The 19,489-nt window shown below is 35.6% G+C and overlaps 1 protein-coding gene across 1 annotated transcript in view; it reads right to left on the reverse strand.

Moving 5' to 3' along the window:
• pcdh15a (protocadherin-related 15a) overlaps nucleotides 1-19,489 on the reverse strand; it is a 280,344-nt gene that overhangs the window by 13,645 nt on the left and 247,210 nt on the right. Inside the window, exons 30-33 of the mRNA XM_067385538.1 lie at nucleotides 15,830-16,048; nucleotides 12,232-12,240; nucleotides 11,681-11,794; nucleotides 11,563-11,586 (exon numbers count right to left, since the gene is read on the reverse strand). Coding sequence (XP_067241639.1) covers nucleotides 11,563-11,586; nucleotides 11,681-11,794; nucleotides 12,232-12,240; nucleotides 15,830-16,048 — 366 coding nt within the window. The remainder of the gene's footprint in view (nucleotides 1-11,562; nucleotides 11,587-11,680; nucleotides 11,795-12,231; nucleotides 12,241-15,829; nucleotides 16,049-19,489) is intronic.

Below are 19,489 nucleotides of genomic sequence, written 5' to 3' on the forward strand. Positions count from 1 at the left end.
CAGGAGAGCTTCAGGAAGTCTGGCACTCTTGACAGCTTTTAAAAAGGGTTAGTGAGAGTGAAAAACAGAGAGAGATACTGTAAATAAACAGTGTTGGGGTACCACATTTATTTTTTTATATATATATATATATATATATATATATATATATATATATATATATATATATATATATATAAAAAGAATGACTTATTTCTAACCTTTAAAATCAATTCTGTTTACTTTCGTAATGGTTTTATTGTGAATGATTCACCAGTGGTCATTATTCCAAATAAATTGTATTTTCCTAAACTTTAATCAAAATGTAATAACTTGCTCTTTCTCTGAAGTGACCTTCTTCCATTGACCTCACGGCAGCGCAGGCTAATAGATAATATGATTCAATTCATTCTCATTCTTTTTTTCCCTGATTAAACTAAATTGATTAACTAAAATGTGATCTTTAATTATAAGTCCACCCTCATCAAATTTGATCACAATCTCTGTCACTCCTCTCAAGGTCACATGATCATGATAACAGCTTCTCTCTAGCATCCGCCTGCAAGGAAGCACGTTACCAGTTAAACATTAAATATTCATAAACAGTGATGGTCAGTTCAAATATTAGATTCATTTAATAAAAAAAACTATTGCTTCATATATTCTATTGGAAAAAAAAAAACATTATTTCACTTAATGCTCTTCTTAAAAATGTACAAACTGATGGCTATAAAAACAGGCAAATTAATGCATGCTATACTTTTTATGCTAAAAAAAGTTAAATGTAAAAAATACTTAACTGTCTCTTTTGATCAATTTAATGTATACTTAAAGGGTAGTCTGTTTAATTGCACATATAGTTTTTCATTTTATCAAAACAAAATGAAAAACAACCGCTTCAAATCAGTAAATTACAAATATTAATAAACAAAAACTGCTTAAAGGTAGAATTTTCTGCATGAACACACATTCTCTCCTCTGATAGTAATACATTACTGCAAATTCCTTTGTGAGTAAATGTAAAATATGTGCTGTACAGTTTGTTCTTATAAAATTTTATATTTTTTAGTTGTTCTTACAAAAATATTTCTATTTGCTTACATGTAGGATTTCATTGTCAAAAAATCAACATGTCCTCCAACCAATACGCCTATATAGGTTGTTTGTCACTTCCCTGAAATATGACCTATAGGAGAGTTTACTAAAATTGCGCCCCAATCAACAACAGGACACTTTAATTTTAATGCATTGTATTTTATCTGTGTCATATTTCTGGTTTCGCGTAGCTCAATTGGTAGAGCATTGCAATATACAACAATATGCAATCATGTGATCATGCAATTGTGGGTTCGATCCCAGGGAACATACGTGCTCATAAAGTGTCTATGCACTATAAATCACTAAGGGTAGGTTTAGGGATGGGGTAGGTGTAGTCGTTAATAAAAAAAAAAAAATTGTTTTGCTAAATGGAAATAGGACAAATGGCAGTTAAGGGACAGTGTAAAAAGTCCCCACTTTGCAAATGAACACGCATTTTGTTTGGTAACGACGGTCATACGTCATTTTATGACGACAGACGTAACACGGCACTGTCATTATTTTTACGCCAGCTAGATGGCGCATGACTTTAAAACATAAATATATGTCGTAATAAGGTGCTTGAAAAAACGACCTATAGGGTCTCCAAAAAATGAATATCATATAAGAATTAATATTTTAAATCAAAATTATTTCACTCCCTTTCTTGGTTGTGTTCTATTTGATTGACAGAAATGCACAAGTGAACACACTATGAAGTACTTGAAGTTTAAAAAACGACTTGCATCCTCTTAGGACTGTTGATTTTCTAACATATAAAAACAGTAAAATGTACGTTTTTCTGCACTGAGGAAACAAAACACCTTTTAAACACATTGAAACTATACGCTTACAACCTTCTTTGAAGTGAAAATTATAAAGTGCTCTTAAAGTAAAGTGCCCTAGAAATAATGCATGAAAAAGTAAATGATGAAACAGTTGGAGGAGGTTTAAGAAAGAAGATATGAAAAGAGTTCCAGAGTTCTTTGATATGAAGGGGCTGAGGTGGGCGGCGTCTCTCATTCCTCTGGGATTGGTTAGTTTGAGGGCTGGGTAGAAGAGTCTGATTGGCTGGTGCCTATTTGGTCCTGTTTAGATACTTGTTCTTTTAGCATGACAGCCGAGGAGTTTTTACTTCCTCCTTCGCAACTGCAGTCATCTTTCACATCAAGGCTGCCGGTGGATCTGGTCATGCTCTTGAGGATCCCTCTTAGTTTCGGTGTAGGAGTCGGAGACTGAACTGGGAGTTCAGGAGACTGAATGGGAGATGGGGTTGGTGGTGGAGTGAAGTTCTGTTGCACAGGTGGAGGAGAAAGAAAAGAACGGGGTTGGACAGGCAGAGGTGGTGGTGAGCTGTCCGGAGAGTCTGATATGAATTCCAATGTGATTTCACAAGGCTCCACCGTCATGTAATTGGAGATGCTGGAGCTGAACTTCCTCAGGACGGGCGGAGTCGGCCGCTGAGCCATGGGTGGGGGAGGAGTCTCGCCGTCACCTCCGGTGATGATAATGCAGGGTGGGATGTCCTTGCCGACAGAAATTGGACTGGATGACAGCATGATGGCGGTTAGTAGCGGGTCGTCTGGATCCAGAGATGCATAAGAGTCCCGGCTCTGTCTGGTTGTCCGTTCGGCTAAAGCTTGCTGCTCAAACTGTCTGGCCTGTTCTCTGACTGACAGCTTCGTTTCTGTGCAATGACCATTCTGATCTAGATCTGCATCAAGTTCTTCCCTGCTGTCCTTAAGCCCCACCTTCAGTTCTTGCTCCTCCCATTCGGCGGGGTCCCAGAGAGCCTGCCGGCGCAGAGCATCATAAAGCCCTCGCCCTCGAATACGGGACGGCAAGGACCAAGAAGTCATCTGGCTGCAAGGGCTTGTTGAAGATGGACAGTCACTTTCTGAAAATCCACCAACCCCGTGCACCTCCGAGTTGGGCTCCGGACTGCTGGACACTCCATCCTGGTAAAGCGGATTTTGGGTGGTGAGAGGCCGTTCATCTGAGAGGAAGGTGACTGTGCTCTCTGATTTGGGCAGCTTGTGCAACTTTCCATTTCCGTACAGTTTATGAGCTGCAATTGCCCGAGAGGCTAAGGTTCTTATGAGACTCTGTCGATCCACCTCCTCGATTACAGATTTTCTGCGCCTTCTGCAGCCCATGAGAGAAAATGAAAGGAGAGGAGAGAAGATTGAAATGTGTGGAAAGAGACAGAGGAAGGAATTGAGGGAAGAGAACACCCATGGCAGGATAGGACAGCTAATGACCCACTATACAACAATCCTTCACTTTAATGGACTTTCAAAGAGTTTTGCCAAACAAATTTGCTCACGAGATTACATTTAGCTTTAAATAAGCTGAATCAAATACTCTCATTTATGAGTTTTGAGACAAATAGTCTAACTAAAAGATCAGGAGACATTTGTGTTCGATTCGTATAGTAAGAATTTACAACTTCCTACTTGGAAAAGTGCCATAGAAAATCACTTCTGCACATAAATTACACAATTCATTTGTAATGATAAACATTCACTTACAAGCCAATAAAATGCATTAATAGGTCAATCAATGAGTCAAATTCCTGGATTTTAATGATGATTAAATCCATTTTACGAACCTTTGTAGGAAATGATGTTTAAAACACAGTTACGGTTCTTTTTGCCGATAATCATAGGGTACAATGGGGCTAAAGACATTTTCTCCTAAACCACATCCGTGGTTCACTATGCATCTGGAAATTTGTCTGATCCTTGATGCAAGTTATTCTGTGCTAAGCTGATCTAAGGCCCCGTCCACATGAAGCCGGAGCTTACCCCAATCTGATCTTTTTTTGTTTTTTCTCGTTCTAAAAAAAAAAATCCCGTCCACACGGCGCCGTATCAAGAAATATCTGCGTCCACACGAAACCAGTGAAACGGCTCAAAATGATGTAGTATACATGCCAGACCATTATGTGGCGCTGTAATTCTGTCACAGAAATGCACTTAAAGCAGCGAAGGAGACTTGGAGCATGCGCATAAACCTTGCGCGCTGAATACAAACTATAGCAAAGCTTACTATGTGTTCACACCGCCAGCGGCGAGAGCGTCAAAGTGACAGGAAGTCATTCATTTTCAATGAGAGCCGGCGGCGAGCTCCGGGCCTCTGGCAAGAGTGTCTATGACGGTGAGAGTGTTGAGGAGAGTTGAAATCAAGTCAACTTTATGGTAATGAGCTATGACGCGGTTCAGCGGCAACCAATCGGAATGTAGAGGTCCTCGCTTGAGAGGATTCCGATTGGTTGCCACAACTAGCCATTTTCTTTGACCCTCCCGCCGGCGGTTTGAACGAACAGTACAGTGTTGTTGAAATAATGCTTTATTTTGGCTCAGTGGCTTCTGCAGCACGAACACAAGCATGAAGAGTCTGCTATTGCTGTTGTTGGTGCTGTTTTGTGGTGTTAGCGCGTCTGACTAGGGTCGACACGTGGGGTGATGACATCATCGTTTCAGAAAATATACGGATTGCCCCGTCCACACGATAACGCAAAGACGGCTTCAAATCAAATTTATCCACTCTGGGACCCGGTTTCAAAAATTAGAGGTTTTACCGTCTGAAAACGCCGGATCCGTGTGGACGAAACGCCTATCCGATAAAAACATTTGTGCTGTTTCACAGAAACGCATCTCCGAGTGGACGGGGCCTAACATTTATAAATTATATTTATATATATTTTATTATATCTAATAAATGTTTTAAAAATGTTATTGATTTATGTGGCACATAAGAATATTTAAAATTATGAAATATATTTTGAGACAAATGTCTTGTTAATGATTTTCAATTTCCTTCAAAGTAATTACATCAACAGTTTTTCAATAACTGGATAATATGTAAAAGTATTGCATTTTGAGGGAAAATAACTTGTTGAGGGAAAAGTACAGTAAGGCCGTGTGTCCACCAAAGCGTTTTTAACCAGCTGAAAACGCTAGGCGCTCTGCTTAAAACGCCTATCTGTGAGCGCTTGAGAGCGCTTCTACAGTGCAGCGTTTTTTTTTTTCGTTGAGACGCTTTGTTGCTATGATACAGAATATCTGCGGCACTGTTACTTATAACTGATTTTGCAGGTAATTTGTTTCAGACTAAAAATGTTGACACAATGTGGAATTACTTGCTATGTATGTTTGGAGACCAGCAATATTAATTTCTCATTCATTTTGTTTCAAGAATGTTGTGACAGTTGGTCGGTGTAGTATATGTCCCGCCCCTCCTTCACTCTGATTGGACGGCTAGCTAAAAAGTGGCAGTGATGAGCCCAGCGTTTTACTCAAAGTTGAACATTCTTCAACTCGAGGCGACCAGTAAAAAATGCCAAGCTCTCAGCGCTTGAGCGTGAAAAAGACGCTCAGCGCCTCGTTGCTCTCCTGGCGTTTAAAAACCGCGGCATTCCCATTGAAAACAATTGAAAAAGTACGCTAGCAGCTGGGAAACACGCTTTGGTGGACACACGGCCTAACTAATGTGATAAATAGCTGGCTGGCATTTATTGACGCCATGGTTATATTCAATATATATATATATATATATATATATATATATATATATATATATATATATATATATATATATATATATATATATATATATATATATATATATATATATATATATATATATATATACAGCCTATAAGTTACTTTGCAACTACATGTCACTGTCAAGTAACTCTCAGTAGAGTATTAGTAAACTATGTAATCTTTATTTCTTCTGTTCAGTCCGTTGAGGTCAGATGTTTGCGAATAAAAAACATGAATACACTGCAGAGCCATTTTATAGTAGAAATCGAAGTTGTAATTCTAAAATAGTGTCAATGTCTCTGAAAGAGTTTAACACTATAAAGCTGCTTGCCGTATTCCAGAGCTGGTGCAAACATATCCACATCACTGTGATCAGATGCTTTCTTAACTGCTGTTTTCTCACTGCTGTCATTTTTGTCATTTTGTTATTGAGAGGAAAGCGTGCAGCACATATTTACATATTCACCTAACTGTTGCTCCCAACAGTGTGGGCTATGTCAGGATGTTCGTTAACAGTATATCACTGCAAAGGTATTTCCAACTTCTTTTTTACCCCTACGGGAGTATATTGGGGCCTTTCAGATGTGCCTTTAGCCCTGTTGTACTCTACCTGCAAAACAAAAACTAAACAAAAGCTGTCATATTGTTTCTCCATACATTGTCATCTGAGACCAAGGCCGTAACCATGTCTTAAACATTGGTGGGGACCATGATTTTTTTGTTATTAGGTCATTTTTTTATTTATTTAAAGGAATCAAATAAGGAAAAGATTAAAAGGGATTTAAGGGAATAACAAAAAAAGAAATAAGAACGGTAAAAGTTGCAAGTCTATTGTAGTTAAGTAATCAATTTAAACTATTTGTAAATAATAAAAAATATTCACTCTTATGTGTATGTCTGATATGTCAAAAACGCAAAATGTTTCTTGTCCTGTCACATTTAGTTATGAATTACATTACATCATATTATATTATTATATTATTATGTTTTCAATTCAAAATAGCAACATTTTGAGTAGTTTGCATCACTGGATATTACTGTCAGTCACTGAATATTTCAATCATAAAACAGTCGTCAAATATTAAATGTTTAGCTACTGACTCGAAAACTAACTCACACTTGTCTTCCGTGAACAGTAAACCCTGCCTTCAAAGATCATATACCAGCACTCATAAACCAGTGCAAACTTTCTATAAGTGCAGATAATCTTTGTTCAAACATCAATCAAGATGACATGTTACAACGGCGAGTCTCAAAGTGAAGGACGAGAAGTGCTTTTCTTTGCTTTGTGGAGAGAACTGCGAGGAACCACTATAGCCCTAGGGGAAGGCTTTATCTAGCTAAACTACTCAAGCTTTAATCTGCTACAGAGCTACACATGGATCTGTGCATTTTTGTCATCATTAAATAATATTTCTTTCCCTTTTTAAATGTAAATAGTATCAAAATGTTCTTTTCAATATACAATTTGAAATAAATCGAGACAAAACTGTTGAAATGGTAAAGAAAACTACAAGAGCAGCTACACAGGGACTAGAAACTACAAACCACAAATGTGAGTCAAGAGGGATTTTAAAATATACACTGATAGCAGCGTGTAAGAAAGAACAGCATATTTCATGTTACTCACTGTAGTCCAAGCCTGGAAAATACAGAGAGAAGATGAGAATGAATGAATGAAACATGAGAGGAAAAATAGTAAGTAGGAAGAGGGATATGATGACAATGATGACAACAGACAGGTCCTGTTCATATTTGGCATTAAAATGCATTTTCTCTGACTGAATCAGAAACAGAAACTTGACCACATTAAAAGCTTGATGTAAACGCACATAAAATCATGTTCCACAAAGGTGTAAATGTAAATGCATTTTTGTTATTTACATACAGTATAATTATTTGCACTGGAAATGAACAAGAGTGCAAGGAATAAAAGCAATCCAGCTAAATAATATCCAGATATTCTCTGGATATGGAATGCATGTCAGTATCAGATGTAAAGGGGCCTGAGAGACACAAGTAAAAGGTAAATAGAGAGGAAATGCAACCACTCATCCATTCAACCATTCATTACACATGTAAAGTAAAAGTGCATTATGATACATGTAAATCATTTTAAGTGGCAATGTAAAGAAAATATGTCCAGATCACATTTCACCCCAAAATCAATTGAAAGATAAAATTAAATCAAGAAAATGACACCTATTTTAGGATCATTATTATTATGATTTTTAAATATTTTCGCTATTATTACCATAATGTCTATTTTTTATTTATTCATATATTTTTGCATTATCTTTGCAACATGGTTAACAAAAACTAAACCATAAAAACATTTTTTGTTACTTGAAATAAAATTACCATTAACTAAACTAAAATAAAATATATTATTTTATTTCAGCTAGTTGCAAAAGTAAAGTTTATAATTTACATTTAGTTTAACAATGTACTAAATTACAAAAACTAAAACTAATAAAAATGGACAAACAGTATATGGACATAAAAAACAATAACTAATAAAATTAAATAAAAATTACTACAACTTTAACTGAAATTAAAATAATAAACCTAATAATTAATTCAAAATATTTTAATCTTATTAATTTTTCTCAACGATACTAAAATAACAGTATTTTTTAATGTCTGTCAAGACACATATAGTATGTATCAGAAGATAGAGTGTCATGATAATGAAAATATTATTTATTTTGTTTATTATATAGGCATATGTGGCTGATGCAGTTCCGTTGAATGGGTTTATAGCTAATAAGCGAGGCGCTCCAGTTCTCGAGTTTACTCAGTTGCTTGCTCATGACAAATAGCAAAACAGCAAAAATTATTTCTAATATGATGGAACTTTTATTGAGAGTAGCCTACATTTGCCTGTTGAGACGTGCCTTCAAAAGCATCTGTAAGTGATGTTTGAGTCGACGGAGGCGCGACATGCGAAAGTTGCGTTTGCAAAATATGCTGTATTTTTGTAAGTCCGCTATAGGTGCCGCTACTGTCACAGAAACTACATACTTCACCTATAAACGTATCAGTTTAGACATAGATCTAAATCAGACATGACAAATAAACACCATGGTGTCAATTTAAATGTATGTCAAAAGTACTTTCTAAATTAATAATTAAAGATAAATATAATATAATTAGTATTAGCAGTCTATTATAAATAAAAAGTCAAATGTAATTATAATAAATATAAGTAGGCTATAATATATAAAAATATCAGTATTCTTTAAAAAAATAAGTTGAAATTATGCAAATAATTTTAACTTTAACAAATGCACCGACTATCGATTAACATCCTCTGACAGTTACATAGAGTAGGACTGTCTTGAACAATTTAGTTTTCATAAAAAGTAAGTAAATTTCCCTATGGAGAAAATGAAAATAGTATGAAAATAGCTTTAGTTATGATTTCCCCCCCATTCATACTATATAGAACGTACTGTTTTAACGGTCGGGAAGTACGTTCAAATTCAAATGTAGTACCTACTCATGTAGTATGCGATTTCGGACGCAGCATGAGTCTCAAACTCCATTGTTTCCTCCTTTTTATATAAATCTCATTTGTTTAAATGACCTCCGAAGAACAGGCGAATCTCAACATAACACCGACTGTTATGTAACAGTCGGGGTGTACGCCCCCAATATTTGCATATGCCAGCCCACATTTCCAATATTATAAAAGTCATTGCACAAGGGCAGCCAGTATTAACGTCTGGATGTGCAGAGCTGAATCATAAGACTAGGTAAGCAAGCAAGAACAATAGTGAAAAATGGCAGAAGGAGCAATAATAACTAGTCTTTCTAAATGTTTTGTTAGCATGTTGCTAATGTACTGTTAAATGTGGTTAAAGTTACCATCGTTTCTTACTGTATTCACGGAGACAAGAGCCGTCGCTATTTTCATTTTTAAACACTTGCAGTCTGTATAATTCATAAACACAACTTCATTCTTTATAAATCTCTCCAGCAGTGTAGCATTAGCCGTTAGCCACGGAGCACCATCAAACTCATTCAAAATCAGAAGTAAACAATATAACAGTATACAATACTCACATAATCCGACGCATGCATGCCTCATGCACGACGAACACTTTGTAAAGATCCATTTTGAGGGTTATATTAGCTGTGTAAACTTTGTTTAGGGACTGTTTAAAGCAAGCGCAAGCTCTGTGGGCGTGGACCACGGGATTTAAAGGGGCCGCAGCATAAAATCGGCGCGTTTATAATGATGCCCCAAAATAGGCAGTTAAAAAAATTAATAAAAAAAAATCTATGGGGTATTTTGATCTGAAACTTCAAAGACACATTCAGGGGACACCTTAGACTTATATTACATCTTTTAAAAACATAATCTAGGGCACCTTTAAGGTGGAGTATAATAAAATGAATGGCACTTTTCACGTCAGTTTGAGAACCACTGCTGGATATCAGCCTGCACTTTGGTCCCAGATTTAGTCAGTAAACGAGCAGCGCAATATAGACACTTTAATTAAAGTAGAAAATCTCAAATGAAGAGCGCTGAACTCCAGCTTACTTGTGTTTTCAGATCATCCGCGCTTCTTCCTCAGTGTAGAGAGGGTTCGTGTGCGGGGTTGCCAGATAACAAAGATTAAGTAAATTGTGTTCTTTTAACAGAAAAGCTCTGAGAAGGGGTTTGAATTAGGGAAATCTGGCAACCGCACGTAAAGACAGTCTGTAATGTTTTGTCTCCTTTATTGTCTCCTTTTGGTAAAGTTTAGTCTTTTAGCCACATTTCAGTTTCGTCTTTTTCGTCAACGATATTGCACGTGTAGTTTTAGTCACGTTATCGTTAAATGACATTGGTGTCGTCTCTCATCGTCTCGTCTTAGTCATGGAAAAAAAGGTTGTCAACAAACATTTTTCGTCATAGTTTTCGTTAACGAAATTAACACTGCTGCATGCCACTGATATATATGTATGTGTGAGGGTCACAGAGAGAATCCTTAAAAATGGTTTTGTAAGGTTGCTGACAGGCTATGTTTTTATTCATTTCCAACAAAAGAACAAACTGTTTGCCCAGATAAACAAGCAAACAAATCCTGTCCTGATGTCCTGTTCTTTTCTGTTGATAGTATTAAACTGCTGTTCAGCATCTATTCTAATGAATTCAATACAAAACCACGTCTTTTTCGCTGTCTATTTGTGTTAGCAGCTGCATTTGTTTTGATTGCATTAAATCAAAAGCACTTTAAAAGGCTTTACCTGAGGGACGCAGATGCTGTACTGCGGCTATAATCTTTTAATCTATTAACATTTCATTCCACTCACAACAGCCTTTAGCTTGGCAATGGACTCCTGCTGCATTAAACGAAAGCGTCCAGTAAGCACATCTCCATGGATGGACTTAATATTAAAGCCAAAAGCACAGCTAATTTACCAAAGAAACAATTACCTTCGTGATGTCAAAAAGAAACCTCCCTTTGGAGAATGTCAAGACTTCATAAGGAAAAACTCATTTCTTTTGCAAATGAAGAATCGGGTCAGTGCACTAAAGGAATAGTTCACCCAAATATTAATATTCTGTCATTCTATCATTTACACACTCTCATGCAGTTCAAAACCTAAGTGACTTTCTTTCTTCTATGCAAAAATAAATGTATCAGAATGTTCATGCAGCTTTTGTCCATATGAATTATAGAGGGTGACAAAAATCGTACATATCCAGACTGAGTCTGATGCCAGTGACCTTAAATGTCATTGGGTCTTTCGTGTATTTATGAGTCAATGAAATGCAGCAGACTGGCTTAAATTTGACTAATTTTTCTACTATGGACTACTTTTATGATCCTGTTTTGGTCCAAAATATTTCTGTGGTGTACCAACAAAGAAAATCATACAGGATTGGAATGATGACAGAAATTATGACAGAAATGTAATTTTTGGGGTGAACTATTCTTGATTTTCCTACAGACACACTCACCCAGAACGTGTGCTTTCTCCTTTTCTGTAAATATTCATAAGCACAAACAAATCTTGTTAATCATCTCTCTGCTGTCTCTTCTGAAGGTTGAAGGTATTATTTAGGACAGGTGACTTACATGCCGCCATCTCCCAGCTCCTCGTAGAGATTGGTTGGAGCCACACCTCCTGTTGATTTGGCGGTAGGAAGTGACATCTGGATACGGGCGGTTTTGGCACACTCGGCCTGCCTCCTGTAAAGCACCCCCAAAAGAGTGAGTTTCTTTCTTTCAAAAGGCTCATTTCAGCTCTATTATTGGAGGATATGAGGTCTGGAGCTCCGACAACTCTCATTTGATCTGTTCCAGCACTTTTTATTCATGCAATGCAAAATATCATGGGTTATTCAGCACCTTTCACAGTGAGATGAGGTGTTTTATTAGGAGGGAACTCAACTTGGCTCACTTTGTACTCTGTGAGGTCATGAAACCAGTCACTTTTGTTCATTTTCAAAGGCATTGCTATTGCGCTGGAATCAGAGAGGGCTAGAGTGAGTATGTCCTTTGCTCCTCATCTCAATTCATGAACTTTGCTCATATGTTCCCTTTTTAAAGGACTGAACCGAATAACGAGGTACGAAAGCACACAGTCTCCGGCAAATAATTCATCAAAAAGAAGAATTTGAACTTACTCTTTGAATCTGAGTGCAGAGTCCACATGCAGCGACAGGAAGTGCAGGGAAAGAGGAAAGAAGAATTATTAGATAATTTGGCACAGGATTATTTCATCAAAACACAGCCTTAATTTTACTGAGTATCATTGTTTATCAATTTATAATATAATATAATATAATATAATATAATATAATATAATATAATATAATATAATATAATATAATATAATATAATATAATATTATATTATATAATATAATTTATATAATAATATAAACACACATCCCCATAACATAACATAACATAACATAACATAACATAACATAACATAACATAACATAACAAAGATTTTTTTTTAATCTAATTAATTACACAATGTTGTAATCTAATTAATCACAAATTAATCAGATTAAATTACCCCCAAAAGATTATTTAAAGTCATTATTGTGTTAAATGAGAAAAGCATCAAATAGACATTACAAAAAGTGACATAAAAAAAAAAAAAAATTACTTGATTCAACAAAATTTATTACACAAACTTTTAGGCTTCAACGGCCATGAGGGTAAGTAAATGGCAGCATTTTCATTTTTGGGTGAACTATACCTTTAGGCCCGGTTTCACAGACAGGGTTTAAGCTAAGCCAGGATTAGGCTTTATTTCAATTAAGGTATTTAAGTAGCTTTTATAAACATACCCTAGAAAAAAACATTACTGGTGTGCATTTTGAGACAAAACAACGGCTCTTGACATTTTTTAAGATATGTCAGTGCAAGTTACTTTCAGTTAAAACAGCTCAAACATGCATTTTAGTCTAGGACTATCTTAATCCTTGACTGTGAAACCGGGGGCATATGGGTTTTTTTTTTTTGTTTGTTTTTTAATAAAATCATACTCTAAATAAGAAACTAAAACTGCCAGTAGGTGGCGGTAAATGTCTAAATTGAGTCAATCATTCATTCGATTAGTTCAAACAGCTTATTCATTCAGGAATTGAGTGAATGGCTCTCTTTATGAATAGGCCATTGAACCATTGGTTCACCCGATTGATTCACTCAAAAAGCGGATTCACTCAGAAAAGAAGCACCACTGCGTGTTGTTCGGAGATGCGCAACAGTTCTGCTCTGGCTTTTGTTGGCAAAACTGACCAAAAGCATACAATACTGTGTCTAAAATATAACACCAATATTAACTCCTTATTTATTGAACTGCTGTATAAAATCACAATCACATTTGCACTTGTGCTATTCGGGATAAAAATTGCACTCGTGCGATATTGCACTCATTATTTGTGTTACTCGTATAGATTGATTAACTATATCATTATATAAATATGAGACAAAAACTCATGCAGGGGCATTTTTGCCCTTAATATCTTGAATTTTAGGGGCATTCTAACTGCATTCTATAGGTTTTATCATGTTTGTCACCACTCAATTTTATGAAATGCAAGATGAACTAGCTTACGTAGGTCTGGGTTGGCGTGGGTGCATTAAATTTTTTTATAAAATGAATGCATTATATTGACAGCCCTAAATATAATTAATATAATATAATGTAACCAAAAATATTACATGTTAAATTAATTAATTATACCCTCTGTCCTGTATGTAAGTTCTTTAATAAGGGATTTTCATAAGACTGGAGTAATTCAAGTCTGATGCTACTTATTGTTTTACCTCTCAGCCAGAATAATGTAATCTCTTCAAATTAGCATATTTTGAAGTGATTGGCAGTCCAAATTCTAATTCCACAGGCCAGAAAATGTTCCTAGTGTTGAATCATGCAGCCCACTGAAATTGTTGTGGTTGTAGCTACTGCTGCAGGTGTGCATAATTCATGCTGTAAAATGCGATAAGAGCACAGGATAACCCCGGTTTATCCTGCATCTCCACAGTTGGGAAACAATACAGCTCTCAGCATTAACACCGCTCTCTATTGTCCTTCCCATCTTTGTATTTCTTCCACACTCTCTCTTGTCCTGACTATGGGCTTCCTGGAGGCTTTTGAAAACATGGTCCTGTCAATATTATTTATTTGAACAGAATGCAATTACTCAGAAGACAGTGCAAGATCTCATGTTGTGATATACAAGTTAACACTTGTGTCTCCTATTACGCATCTTTTGTGAACAACCAAATTAAATTACATAAAAAAGTCACTTCACCTTTAATACAAGAGTCTAAACGCAAAATAAATTCTTGTGGTCATGCATGCGTGTATGCGTGTGAGAGTGAGCTTCACACGTAGATGTGTGTGTTTAGCTGGTTGTGTTCGCTCTGTGATTATCCATCTGTTATGTATTTACACAATAGCTGATGACGGACTCATTGGTGTGTGCAGAAGGTCAGGACCACACTCACGCTCTCTCTCCGTCTCTGAGGAGCTGCAGTGTGTGAAGAGCAGGCCCATATGCTAAGCTTTCATGAGATGTGACGGATGGATCGAATGCCTGGGATATGTCACAAATGCTTATAATTAATCTGTTTTCACACAGAGCTGGCTGGGAGATTAGCCCGTTAGCATGGCTAATTACTGAAAAAAGCCATTTTAATACCTGGCATCCAATACCCATCTCCCTCACCTACTGTGTATGTTTTTCCAGCCTGTCCTCAGCACTCTCTGAACCTCAAAGGTTGCAAATAGAGACGCACAACTGTACAGTTAAACATCTTAACGTACTGTACATACATGGGCAGCTCTGAGACGGAAAGTACAAGAAATATGCTGTCTTTATATATTTAAATGTATATACAAAATTTTAAATGCTAGCTAAAGGTCTAATTGTCTAATGTAGTTAACTTTTGACTAGACACCCTTAGAAAAGTAGCTGTCGAAAACAAGATGTAAAATGACTAAAAACTGTTCGCCATTTTGTATTAGGGCTGCTATCATTTTAGCATCGATATCGCGATGTGCGAATTCGCAATAGTCACATCACAGGATGTGCGATGTCAAGTATAGGGATCGTATGATCTGCACGGACAAGGCACCGAGGTTCAAAATGCACATGATTCTCGGATTAATTGCAAAGTTTAATCATCATAGAGTGAAACTGCATCACTTGCACGTGCGAACACTGAATTCCGTTTTCTTCCGCATCTATTTGTGCTTGAATGGACACGTACATGCTAAATTATGTCAAAATGCCCGTATCCTCATAAACACAGTCGCTTATGGCTATATATATATATATATATATATATATATATATATATATATATATATATATATATATATATATATATATATATATATGCAATGTCAGTTTTTTTCCCAATATCATGGGGCCCTATTTTGTATGTGACATTTTTCTCATTTATGAATATAAATGATATACATACAGTTATATACAGGGGGTACAATTAAACATAAGGGAAAACAATTTCCAGTTACTAAAGTTTTGGATTTATTGGCTGGCTAATAATACTAAAATTGCTACTACTACTACTACTACTACTACTACTACTACTTATTACTATTATTATCATTTGCATATTTTATTGCAAGTAAATTAAGTAGTAAGTAAATTCAGTTTGATTGGATTGTTTTCCAGCACGCTAGAAAATAGTATCACTGAGGGGACTGACATTCGAAAAGTAAGAATATTTTACTCACTGTTTGTATGTCACCATGACAATAAGAATAGCAGGGATGCAGCACAGAATGATGATTATGGCCAGTGCCAACAGCGCCCCCTCTGTGTAGCCCACCGCCTGCGCAGCCTTCTTCACACTCGCCACAATGTCAGGAGAACGGATCTCCAGAATCCGCCCGCCCTCACCCAGGTACGGCTGGAACTCTTTATTGATGTCCAGAATCTTCCCGTCCAGGAACCTGTCAAACACAAGTTTGCACATATTTATTTAAAAGATATTTTCATTTTTAGAGAATCATTTAATTTTTGATCTGCTCCCACAGCTTGAAACAAACAATAAGTAGCATTTACTAAATTTCCTTTCACAAGTTTTTGCAAGCAGATTCTTTAAAGTAAATTTCACATATGGAATTAAGTAGAATCTACTTAACTAAGAACTAAGAAAATAAGTAACTTTAACTTGGCCAGTAAAAGTTTGTTGAGTAATAGCTACTTAGTTGAAGTTTACTTTGAACAAACAATGAACAACTGTAATTTTATTAACTAACGTCAACAAAGATTTGTAAATACAGTAACAAATGTATTGCTCATGGTTAGTTCATTTTAGTTAATACATTAACTAATGTTTAACTAATGAAACTTATTGTAGAGTTACTGCAATACTTTTTAGTGAAACAATATTAAACCATGCTTTTAAAGTGTATGCTTTACTTAGAAACATCTAAGTAAATCATACAATAGATATTGTGTAGACACCATATCTACATAATAGAAACACAGTACCCACCCGAACACAGAGATTTCAATACTTGGTACACAGTACACAATAACAGTAACATTTGATGGATCACATTTTGAGTAGAAAATGAACTCCAGATGTCACAAAATCACAAGTTGCTAAACCTTACAACAAAAGCAATGATAAAACAGCGTCAAAAAGTAATAATGCAACTGTAGTGATTCAGTTGAAATATATACGAAATTATACGAAAAACGAAATTGTGATAGTACTAAAAATAATTTTTGAAATTTTTGAACTGTTCCATAAACAAATATGTATCTGTCCGATAAACACATCATTATCACAAAACTCTTCAGGGTGATACAATACTGTACATTTCAACTCACCTACACCATGTTTATACTGTACTGACTTTGACAGCCTTGAGATGATTGACAGCTAGATGTTGATAAAATGCAATGTCAATGCAAAGCATCTTCCGCACAGAAACGGGAGCCAAGAATCCTGCTAATGAGGACAGCATCCCTTCAGCTGTATTTAGCCTTTTCCAGTTCATCTTATGGGTTACTAGGCAACATGATGTGCAAATCCTCATTCTCCCCTGCAATGGCTTGACTGTGCTAGTATCAACCTGAGTTATTATTTTATATCTTGATATAGAGCTGATTATTAGGACCGCTCCAAAGCAGAGCAAGAGTTTTTTTTTTTTGTTTTTTTTTCCCTCAGTTGATGTGAAATCTAAAAAAGTCTTGCCTTTGTTGACACTTCGCTGATCAATAATGTTTAAATAGATCTGCCTGTTAAGTACTTCGTAAGTATCCCTGGCAGACCAATTAGCCCTCCTGCAACAGAACACTTCAACAGAAGCACCTAGTAAACAGGGCTGTTCAAACACAATCGATGATCCAGGTTTAATAAAGACTGATGAAAGACTGTGTGTTTGATCTATGTGGTCAAATAGACCTGCAACGCTACACAGATGAGCTTCACAACATCTGAGGAGATTTGAGGATGAATAGACAGGGTGCACTAAGTAACTTTGTTGCTATTTGGAATTTACACCTCATTTAGACCTGTATTTAGCGCAGTCTACATTCCATCAGATCAAGATGTTAAAGGTTTAGACCATTTAATGTCTCTTATTGTTACTGTTGTGTTTAACCATCTTTCTTCTGTGGAACACAGAATATATTAGAATAAGAATATATAAGAATCAAATTTAAAAAATTGACTCGCACTTTTAAGTGGAATGAATTACCAGGGCTGGGGAGTAACAAAACACATGTAACGGCGTTACGTATTTAAAATACAAAATTTGAGTAACTGTATTTCGTTACAGTTACATTTTAAGTAGATGGTAATCAAATTACAGTTACATTTAAAAAGTATTTTAGATTACCAAAGGGATTGCTTTGAATTTTAATGTAATTTATTTCATTTAATAGGCTATTAACGTAAGCTGTTTGAGGATTTTTAACCAACGAGATGTTGATGATTCTTCGACTCTGTCCGTTAAAAAAAAAACTTGAGCAGCCTGTTCAGTTATTAGCAACCTGCAGAGTGCAAACATGAGATCGCACGCAAAAAATGGACGGGAAAACAGGGCATAACGCATTTCTCTAGTGGAAATTCAAAGACCGTTTTACTTATAAACATTAAAAAGGACGTACAGTAACATCATAGTGCAATGCAAGCTATGTTTACCTGCAACTAATTTTTTTTTTTTTTTTTTGTAGTAGTAATGCAATTTAAATATATTGGAAAACACACTGCCTGGTCAAAAAAATCACTGTTTGGATTTTAATAGGCAAATATTTATAATAAAAAATAAAATAAAATAAAATAAAATAAAATAAAATAAAATAAAATAAAATAAAATAAAATAAAATAAAATAAAATAAAATAAAATAAAATAAAATAAAATAAAATAAAATAAAAATAAAATAAAATAAAATAAAATAAAATAAAATAAAATAGTAAAGTAAAGTAAAGTAAAGTAAAGTAAAGTAAAGTAAAGTAAAGTAAAGTAAAATAAAATAAAGCCAATAATAGTTTTGGTTCCATGCGACTACTAGAAGGAAGTATAATGCTTAATTTTAAAGTTTTAAATGCTACATGTCCACTAATTGGAAAAAGAATGGAACAAACTCAAGCTGAACTGTATCATACATAACATGGTGACAATATTTTGTTTCTTTTTTAATTAAAGCTCATTGAATGTTTTAGATTGTTCTTTCACCTCTCTGAATCACGTCCCTGTTGTGGAGGAAGAGAAACAGCATGGGTTAACTCACGCAGTTACTGACACGCTGTGTGAACGTGCTTAACAATGGCCGAATGTTTTTTATCGCATTTCAGAGTCAATGGGCTTCTAACCAGCAGGACTGGATTCATCCATACAAAACATTACTGTGAGTGACAATATGGATTCTGGACAAAGAATTTAGTGTGAAGGGAACGTTTGTGAACACTGAGGTGCAGCTTAGACCCTACAGCTTTGCGAAGCAGATTTTGATTTTTATTACCTGAGACACAAGAAAACAACCTCGTCTCCAGCAGAACATATGAAAGGAGAATGGCGCAAAAATCAGCGGTCTGCTATTCTCAGTCAGGAAGGTACATACACACAAAAACACAGTCTAAAAGCAGCATGTCCCCCATGTAACTGAGTCAAACAGCGACTGATAATGTCCACACAAACACAGGCAAAAAAGCATGTTCTCATCTGTAATAAAGAACAATCACAAATGAGAACTTTTTTAAAGGGACAGCTCAGTCAAGCCTCACTCTGCCCCAATCTGTTGTGTTTTCTTTTGTTTTCAAGGACTTTGAGGGACTGTTTTTTTTGCACACCATCAATTTCAACTAAAAAAAAAAAAAATGCCTTTTGGCCCTTCATTTGCATGGCAAATAAGTTTTGGGGGCCTGAAAATGCAAA

Source organism: Chanodichthys erythropterus, chromosome 5 (assembly GCF_024489055.1).
Source record: "Chanodichthys erythropterus isolate Z2021 chromosome 5, ASM2448905v1, whole genome shotgun sequence".
In the NCBI taxonomy this organism is placed as follows: domain Eukaryota; kingdom Metazoa; phylum Chordata; class Actinopteri; order Cypriniformes; family Xenocyprididae; genus Chanodichthys; species Chanodichthys erythropterus.